At 37.3% G+C, this 10,503-nt stretch overlaps 1 protein-coding gene and 1 pseudogene across 1 annotated transcript; both read right to left on the reverse strand.

Annotated features, from left to right (window-relative positions):
• The window catches only part of LOC144657986 (uncharacterized), a 522,126-nt pseudogene that overhangs the window by 465,322 nt on the left and 46,301 nt on the right, over positions 1-10,503 (reverse strand).
• Positions 1,838-8,704, reverse strand: LOC144656418 (uncharacterized). Its single transcript, XM_078516639.1, has 6 exons — positions 8,569-8,704; positions 8,260-8,460; positions 7,473-7,541; positions 4,917-5,039; positions 3,969-4,100; positions 1,838-1,890 (listed from the first exon to the last, which is right to left on the reverse strand). The coding sequence occupies exons 2-6, from the start codon at positions 8,456-8,458 to the stop codon at positions 1,838-1,840; spliced, it is 576 nt and encodes a 191-aa protein (XP_078372765.1). The 5' UTR covers positions 8,459-8,460; positions 8,569-8,704.

Genomic DNA, 10,503 nt, shown 5'->3' on the forward strand with positions numbered 1-10,503 from the left:
TAAAATCGAAAGACCCAAATTTTAAAATACGTCAAACAGTAATGCTTCTTTCACGTATGACTACCTTTTTGGTTCCAAGGTGAAGTTAAAATGGTGATGCCTATCTTATATCGTGCATGTCGGTCTTGCTTTTAAAATGACTCGTGAGTGATTAAAAATTCTACAGAACTTGTGGAAAAGAAAAAGCTAAGGTGATTTTATTAAACATGTTAAATAGATATTACACTTTCAGATACATTTAGACACTCATTCCATTGTTTTCTTTTGTTTAGTTTTGACTATAATGTATTAACTAACTCAGTGCTAGATGCTGTTTCACGGGTTAAGGTGTCTCGATACAGTTTTTCTGGGCCATACTTTCAATTTGCAATTGGCCTTTGAGCGACCTTCTCTGACTCGGATCGATATAAAAATTATACTCTATATTGGTTTTAGATTAAAGTTTGATTTAAGGTAATCGATATTTCCATGGCAACGATAATCCGTTTCGTTTTTCGCTTGGTAAATTTGGCCCGTAAAACCACGAATGTCTCTTTATTTCATTTTTCCGTTTCCCATTGTTCGATTGACTTTTGATAATCTTATTTTGTGCTTTCTCCGTTTTTTCTCTTTTCTTTTTATTAAATATCCATATTCTTTTTTCTGATTCCGCTTATTCCTTTTTTTATTCCTTTTTCAATTTCCATTTATTTATTTTTCGTTTTTCTTTTTTTTCTATTTTCTTTTTTCTTTATTCCTTTTTCTTTATTCCGATTTTCTTTCAACATTTTTCCTTTTTACTCTTTTCCTTTTTCTTTCTTTTATTTTCTTGTCTCCTTTTTCTTGAATGCCTTTTTTCCTTTTTACCTTTAACTTCACTTTAATTTTCTCGGCTTTCATTGTTTTTTTGTTTCGTTTCGTTTTGCCAGCATGGCTATCATGGGAACGAACTACGGGTTGCTTAGAATACTAGGATGTATAGCTAATACGAATTTAGGCGCCATTTTGCAATGAATTTGGTTTTAAGAAGACGGCATTTGGTCTCTTGTCTGGTCCAGAAAAATGCATACAGAAATCGCTTTTTTAACCAATGATATCTAGTGTTAGGACCTCTATGTAAACCACTTAAGTGATGGAGCTTCCTAATAAAAGATTGTTATTATTATTAGCGTCATATATTTTCGCATGATCCCTCAGAAACCCATTCAAGATACCGACTGAAAATGTGGCAGATAAACAATCTGAGCAATCCGAGGATGCTTATCCAGATCTATAAAGAAAATAGACTCCTGTGAGATAAAAACCACAAAGACCATGGGGGAAAGTATATAAGCAGCTTGTTGTAGATAAATAATACTGTTACTTGCAATTGTAAAGGCGCCAGTTTTGCATTTTACAGAATCGTGAAGAAAAATATATTACCTTTACAAAGCGAAAAATAACTGTCAATTGTGTGTAAGACTTGAAGACGAATTCCTTTTGCGTTATCTTTAACGAGTTTAACAAAAGTAATGCGCTACGACCGCATGCAACATTCTTTTATGATAATAAAATCCGAATTGCCTCCTAGTGTGAGATCAACAGAAGCTGGTCCAAGTTTAAGCCTGGTTTTCACTAGAGACGCAAGCAAAAGCGCAAGCATAAACGCAAGCACGAGAAAAGGAAAATAATTGACCCCTGCGCTTGTGCTTGCCGCAAGCACAAACACAAGCATCAAAATTCATTGCGGTTGTGTTTTTGCTTGCGTCAAAGCCGTTTTTACGGTGAAATAAGACCTGTTATCCTTGCGCTTGTGCTTGTGCTTGTGCTTGCGTCGCTAGTGAAAACCAGGCTTTAAACAACAGAACATATTGATATTCTAAATTTCCTGAGAGATAATGCTAAGTTTACAGTTGTTGGCCAAGAGCGGAACTGACAAAGATCAAAAAAATTAATTCGACATTGCAAACATTACACAGAAAAACCACTTATACTTTGGTGGGTTTTTCCTCAAGTGAGATTCCTTACTTTGATGTAAAATTATGATCAAAGGGAAATAAACGATCTCCCTGTTTTCTTATGCCTTCCTATCTCCTGTGGGAATTCGAGTTCGCGAAAATCATGCAAAATTGGCCGGTAAATTGTTCATGTATTGTATTGTTCAGTGCTAGACTATTACACTTAAAAATAAGGTACACCGGTCTTGTCTATTTCATATTCACTGTATATAATTGATTCAATAGTATGACCGGAGAGGCTAGTGAATGTTACACTGGAGCAGGGAAAGCCTAGATTTCTCTCTAGATGCATAGAAAATGATTGATTGTAACTCGAGAAGCTCATTCTTGGCCTTTCCGGTCATACTATTGAATCAATTGATTCAATAGTATGACCGGAGAGGCTAGTGAATGTTACACTGGAGCAGGGAAAGCCTAGATTTCTCTCTAGATGCATAGAAAATGATTGATTGTAACTCGAGAAGCTCATTCTTGGCCTTTCCGGTCATACTATTGAATCAATTGATTCAATAGTATGACCGGAGAGGCTAGTGAATGTTACACTGCAGCAGGGAAAGCCTGGATTTCGCGCTAGACGCATAGAAAATGATTGATTGTAACTCGAGAAGCTCATTCTTGGCCTTTCCGGTCATACTATTGAATCAATTGATTCAATAGTATGACCGGAGAGGCTAGTGAATGTTACACTGGAGCAGGGAAAGCCTAGATTTCTCTCTAGATGCATAGAAAATGATTGATTGTAACTCGAGAAGCTCATTCTTGGCCTTTCCGGTCATACTATTGAATCAATTGATTCAATAGTATGACCGGAGAGGCTAGTGAATGTTACACTGCAGCAGGGAAAGCCTGGATTTCGCGCTAGACGCATAGAAAATGATTGATTGTAACTCGAGAAGCTCATTCTTGGCCTTTCCGGTCATACTATTGAATCAATTGATTCAATAGTATGACCGGAGAGGCTAGTGAATGTTACACTGGAGCAGGGAAAGCCTAGATTTCTCTCTAGATGCATAGAAAATGATTGATTGTAACTCGAGAAGCTCATTCTTGGCCTTTCCGGTCATACTATTGAATCAATTGATTCAATAGTATGACCGGAGAGGCTAGTGAATGTTACACTGCAGCAGGGAAAGCCTGGATTTCGCGCTAGACGCATAGAAAATGATTGATTGTAACTCGAGAAGCTCATTCTTGGCCTTTCCGGTCATACTATTGAATCATATGTCTGAATTTATCAAAACCAGGTCAAGGAAATTTTAACCGTCTTAAACGAAATCGCTGTAAACGCGTTTTTTTCTCGCCAGAAACTATCTCCAAACTCGATGATATAAAAACTAAAGGGAATGTCAGTCTTTTTTTCTCTTCTCCTCTCTCTTCTTCACCTTGCAGCGCTGTATTTCTTTTTTTTTTTTCCCCTTTCTTGTGGCGTTTTGAGCCAATTCGCGCAGTAACGTACTTGTTCAAGAATACTGACGTCACTTTTCTTTGACCCGGTTTTGATAAATTCAGACATATATATAAAGTGCATTATATTTATAAAGAAAAAATATTTAACTTGACTTATCTTTTACTTCCTTAACTTAGTGAAACTCAGAACGCTGTTTTGTCAATTTGAAGGTATAGTGTATAAAATTTGAAGGTATAAAATAAGAAGCATCATTATAGAGCCTCTCTATGGGCCCCCCCGTCTTTCGTTTTCTTCGCATTTTTTTCAGGTCTTCGTTTTAGGGATTGAAACGGGTTGAACGTTTTGACAGTCTTGACAGTTTTATATCAGAGTGTTCAATTTGATCACGCGAATTTTGGTCAATTTCAGACCTTCGCTTAGTCATGAGATCTTCGTTTTTCCGACGTGATCTTCGCGTGTTCGATTTCTTCGGAAATACCCATAGAGAGGCTCATTATATCATAAGATAAGTATACATCGCGCTACACTATGCTTATTAAGGATGTCATATAAAAAGGAAAACAGAAACAAGGTGCAATATTTACCTGCTGCCTTGCTGCAAGTTTTTCCATCACCAGTGTAAGGATAGTTACACGAACAATTGTAGGATCCTACAGTATTTGTACATGAAGCTGAACTGTGGCAGTCGTTTACACCGCTGACACACTCATCAATATCTGTGAGCATTGAAAAAGAAGCCGGAAATGACAGCTGTGTATCGGTAAGGAAAATGTGATGGAAGTCCATGATCATGGTTGTCATTTTACATTTTAATCTCTAGCACAGCTCTTGGCTATGAGAAAACTCCAATTGTCTGGTGCTAGGCTGGACTTACCCTGCATGGCAGGCAGATAAAAATAAATGGCACGCAATGCATGCAGAAGCGGTTACGTTTCACAAGGGGTCTTACATAATTTTGAGGAAATTTGTCGAAAACTTAACGTAAATAAAAGTAGCTGACACCTTAAGTGAAAAAGTATATTGTAAGCATTAGAAATTTCTGTCTATTTAATCTAATAGATCCCATAATATATAATTAATTAGTCGCTTTCGTTTATACATTATAGTGTTCCATTCTAACTGCAAGGGAGTATTTTGTTTCAGTGTTCTACGCAGCGATTTCTTGTTAAGTTAAATTTGATTTCTGTTCGATCGCGCGAAACAGACAAAAAGAACCCGTCGTGCGATGGCATAAAGCGATGACGTTATTACTTACACGTCATCGATTAATGAGAAACATAAAACGGTGTTTTTCCACTTCCATCCACTTTTCCTCTTCTTTCAAAGGAATTTTCAAGCAAATTACTTTTTAGACGCCGTTTCTTACTCAACCGATAACGGAAACCAACAGTAGCAATTTAATTCACTTTTATTCTATGGTACCAATTATTAACCGCACGATTCTGTGACCTCACTTAGTGGTGGTACGATCTAGATTACATTTCGCAGCCAATGAACACACCGCAACCTTAAAGTTGTTTAAAATAACTTACCAACGCAACTTTTTCCATCTCCTGAAAATCCAGCTTTACACGTGCACGTGTACGATTCTGGTGTGTTGCTGCAAACAGCATTGACGTCACAGCTATGAGAGTTGGAAGAACACTCGTCGATATCTAAAAATTGATAAAGAAGTTAGTAAGTGTCGTGTAGAATCCTTTATTGCTACTGAAGATTTAAGGTGATTCCATTGAAAAAGAATTTGTATTTAAAATCTTTTAAAACTTTGCACAGTTGTTAATTACAGCTAGTACATCAAATAAATGAAATAAAAAGAGGGGGGCACCATGCTTGTTTTTGCGCACTAGAGCTTTAGTTTATAAGAACTAGTTTATAAAATCAATATTAAAAAACCTAGCCTTGGTTTAGATGCACTCGTATAACATACAGAATTTTTTGATAGAAGTAGAATACGAATATCTTTCTTTAGTGACACAACAATGTTTCAGTAAAACACCGAATTTTTCCGAAAAAAGCAAAAGTAATGGAGCAACTATATGTTTCCATTGAAACACGTTAAAACGGATTTTAATGAAGATTCAATGAGAATGTTTCAAAATCGGGAAATCAAAAATAAAAACTTAATATATCATAGAGAGTCGTTTTTTCCTTAAAATTATGTAATAAAACAAGAGGGTCATCATGCTCGTTAAAAAGAAAACGACCATTGAATTCCCTGTCGAGCTTCTCGTTTTAGAAAACTCGTAATGTTCTGTGTGCATGCGCGCTAGATGACGCAAATATTATGCGCAGCAAGGATGCGCAATGCAATTCACTGGAATCACCCCATTGTCAAGTAAAGATGTGTTTCCTAAACTGCTTTAGATTATGACTATGTACGCTCATTCTTGACCTTGGTGTATAAATAAACAAACAAATATTCTTGTAGCAAGGTCTGAAAAATTTATAAGCGAAGCTATCGACTGTATCGCACAGTCTTCATCAGCGATTAAAATTAGCTCACGTTGTCTCGTAAATGCAAATTGTTTAATCACGTGACGACAGATGGTCAAAAAATGGCGGGAAGATCATAGCCCCCGTCTCTGTTCAGCGTTGGGCGTTGACCGGTCTGATATGGATGGCCTCCTTGATTTTCCTTTTGACATCTACGGACTCTTTGTCAAGAATCTTGACTCCTTCCCAGTCGATCTGGTGGTTGGCCTGAGACTGGTGTTCCTGTATTGCAGATGTTGCTTGTTTCTGATGTTCACCCAGTCGCTTTTCCAGAGTTCTCCGTCGCTGTCTCGCCAATGTAATGTTCACCGCAATCATTACATGTGATGTCGTATACCACGCCGGTCTTCTTTGTGGTTGGTGTCTTGTCTTTTGGATGGACTAAGATGGACCTCAGCGTGTTGTAAGGCTTGTGGTATGTGCGGATGTCTTGTGCTCTGAAGACTCTACTAAGATGTTCGAGAGTCCCGACACATAAGGGAGGCCTACGGAGATTGGTCTAGCTGTCTCCGAGGTGTTGTTCGCCTGACTTGTGGGGCTGGGTCGAGAAGGTACAGTTTAATTATAAACATCCAGCGTTTGTAACCATTTGCGAGTAGAGCACTTTGGATGTGCCGTACTTCCTTTGCCTTGTCTTCCTCCTCGCTAACAAGGTGTTCTGCTCTGTGTAGGAGGGTCCTCACGACTGATCTTTTGTGTTGTAGGTGATGATTTGAGGTGAAATTGAGATATTGATCCGTGTGGGTGGGTTTTCTATACACAGTTGTTTTTGTGCTCCCATCTTCATTCACATGGACACAGGTGTCAAGGAAGGGTAGTTTGCCGTCTTCCTCTTTCTCGCTCGGCTGGTAACTGCTTTATGTTTAGTTTAGCATTTTCTTTAATACCCCAATTCGTTATAATAATAGTAATAATCAACTTTATTTATAGAGGGTGAACACATAACAGTAAAAAACTGACAAACCAGTGGTCCTCTAATATAAAATACAATCAAGAACTAAAATTAATGCTAAAAATCTAACAATCTAAAATTACAAAATTTAGTTAAAAATACGCTATAATATAAGAACTAGGTAAAAATTACTCTAAATTGACGAAATTGATATAAAAGAATTAACTAAAAAGTAAAATGATGTAAATGTTCGTATGTACCTTTAAAAAATTCAAACGTAGCCTTATAAAAACTTACTTAACTAGACTTGTTCCTTATGATGCTGGGTATAGTATTCCAGAGGCGTGTAGTCGATACTATGAAAGACCTTCCGCCTTCTGACTCCCCTTTTGAATCGGGGCCAGACAAGACAAATAGTTTCAAAGATAATAATCCAACATTACAAAAAAACTGTTGGTAAGTGTAAGAACTTAAGTGTGTTACTTGCAACACTGATGTCAATATTTGTCTTTTTTTCTTTTTTTCTCTTTTCCATTCACTTGCATTTGAGTCCTACGTCAAGGCCTTTCAGTTCAAGGTATTAAATTCGATAGTTTATACAAATCGGTTACATTGCAGATGATCTGTGTTTCTTCTGCAAACAGGAATTAGAAACAATACTGCATGACTGCTCTTACTCATTTTAATTTCCTTTTCAACGTACCTGGTTTGTGGTTGATCTTTTCTTGCAACTCACTGAGCTTTTCATTGAGTTCTTTTATCTTTGAGCAGGCTAAAATATAATAGTTAGCGAAAGGTTAAAATCGTTTAAAAACGTCTGCCTAATCACAACTGTAGTGTGATACGTCGAAGGAAAGGCCGAAGAGCAATTAAGACGGATTCCGCTGAAAGTTCGAGCAACGAGTGCAAAAATTAAGTACCAAAAACCTACTCATAGTACGGTAACATTTTACATACTATTTGAAACATCGCACTGAAATTCATTTGTCTTAGTGACCCCGTGATCAAACTCTAAAGCATTCTCGAGAAAATTAAAGTCAAACCTCGTAAAAATGTTTAAAACGCGCACCAATTTGTTTTAAACTGGCGCGAAACGTCTGTTTTAACTGAAATGTAGATAGCTTCAAATTCATTTTTCTCTGGCGGGGTCAGCTTGAGAGCTAAAGTTTTGGTTGGTTTTTGCTAGCTGTACTCAAACTGTTGCCATGTTATGAGATCTCTGTGGTAATTTTTATTATTGCCTGTATTGCTAACGCCAAATGTAAAAAAAAGGTTTCCAATATTATAATTTGTTTCCCTTAAGACCGGTGATAAAACATGATGAAAAACATTAAGATGTCAAGATTATGAATTTCACGTTTTTGCCGGTCAGCCTTGGCAGCAAAATATAGTCAAACAGCAAAGCCGAAAGCATTTATTTTACCATAACCCTTGCTACGAGGATATTATGACTTTTCAGGTGTCAGAGCTGATGTTGTGTAGTATGTTACCTTTGCATTCTTCCAGTGCTCTTATCTTTTCTTCCTGTTCTTTCATCTTTTCGTTCAATTCTCTCACGGTTTTTTCTAATACTTTTGTTCTTTGTTTTAGCCGTCCTCCTTGCTTGGCCAGTACAGGTTTGACATCTTCCATTAGAGCCATGAACAACAACAGACAAGGCAAAAGAACAATCTTCAGATGAGTGGCCATTTCTGTCGAATAAACAAAACGTTTTACATCGCAAGTGAACGCCAATTTCTTTTTTAATGAGAGTGTATAACAGGCATTAAAATTCTAAATTCACTTCACGCCCTACTCACCCTGAATATGCGCCAATATTAACTGTAAAGTAAAGGAAGCTTACGTTCCGTAGTTGCCACTTTAGTTTTCAAACGATCCAAACCTGCAAAGAATGAATATACGAATGATAAGTCAGAAACCATGTACATATTACACATCGAAACATAGTACAAGACACACAGCGAGAAAAAATAACAAAAAGAGGAATAAAACATACTTCGTCTCTGGTTGCCCCAATACAATGTGATCTTCTGGTAATAAGCACTGGCATCTAAGAGAACATCGTCAAGTGTGAAGTTGACATGTAGTTTTCCTATTGGTTGTTGGTGACTTCACGAGATATACCATTGGTTGCCTTGAAAATGCTCTGACTACTGACTGTTGCTAAAGTGAAAATAATTACCTAGCAATGTTACTGGCGGTACAAACATGTAATCTTGTCGGAGAGAAAAGGATTGGTTTTAAAGTCAAAAACCAAGTCCGATGCAAGACGTTCAAAAATACACGCTTGCGCAGATGATTTTAGAACTAAAGCGTAAAAACGAATGATTATAGGGGAACGTCTTGCCTGGAGGCAATGTTAACCGGTCATTTCAGTCATTGCGTGTGCCTCAAAGAAATGATATAAAATTTTGCACATGATGGTTGCCAAGCATTAATTCTCTTTTAAACGCCAACAAGTCTGATACAATTCTTCAAAATGTTGCCTTTTTGTCACGTCACATTGCTTGAAAAAGTCCTCGTTAATGTCTGCTCCAAATGATTAGCCAATTTGCTTCCTTCAGGCAGTGGTCTTAAAACGATTGCTTGTTGTGCTCAAAATTCAGATGAGGTACTCTGCTCCTATTTCTGCTGACATACATATTTTCCAAGCTACTAAAAATTATACTGAGATATAGCTATTCTGCTCGCAATTCTAATTGGTTGTCTGTTCTGCTCTCAATTCTTTCCATAGACGTACTGGTCGGGAGGGCAACTCAGATTTTTTGGGCAGCAAGAGAAATTTGGCCGGCAAAGCCAGTTTTTAAAACAGATTTTTTGTTGTTGTTTTTTTGGAAGAGATAGAGATAGAAGTTGGTGTGGCAAAGCCATTTAAATTCACACGAGACAGAGATTACGTAGCACGTGATGAGTTTCTGGTTATTAGTGAAGGGGACTATGTGTTGTTATGCATATTTGTAATTTTTTTTTGTTGGGCACTGTACTTCAAATATCTGTCACCTGACAAAGAAAGCATCTCCTGCGTTGCTAATGGTTTTACAATATCGACGGCGAAATTCTGGAAGCCGAGCAGAACTTGAAATGTCCGCGAGTTTTCGTCGCGTGCACCGATTAGGCTACATGGCCATGATGACTGTTTCAGAAATGCTGGAGACAATGTACGAGAGTGATCTATTTGATATGTTTCCAGAGTTTTCTAATGTGGTACATATCCTTGCAGTGGTACCTGCTACATCGTGTTGTGCACCACCTTTTTCATCTTACACTGTGAGACGAGCCCGATTTTTCGAAGACATTAATGTTTTCATTTTTGCGTTCCAAAAGTGTGACCACTATTAATTTATTCACATTCTTTCGTGCAGATTTAATCCAATCAAAAGCCATGGATAGCTTGCAGTTGACTTCTGATTGGATTAAATCTGCACGAAAGAATGTGAATAAACTAAAAGTGGTCACACTTTTGGGCGCCTTGCTGTCACGGATTTAAACAAATTTTTGAACAGCTTAAATTTATATTTGTGCCGTAGGATGCCTACAAATAATGGTCCAGTTTTATGAACAATAGTTATGTTGGGGCACTGAAACAGTTAACAAGCGTCTTTGGCTGCGGATGGTTAGGATGGAAATGGATTGCAACTTAAAAAAATTGAGACTAAACTTTCCAAGTTGTTTCCACGTCTTCAAAAAAATCGATCGATATTTTTATCCGAATTAAGGTTATATCTTCCATTAGA

This window comes from Oculina patagonica, chromosome 6 (assembly GCF_052425735.1).
Source record: "Oculina patagonica isolate OP01 chromosome 6, crgOcupat, whole genome shotgun sequence".
NCBI lineage: Eukaryota > Metazoa > Cnidaria > Anthozoa > Scleractinia > Oculinidae > Oculina > Oculina patagonica.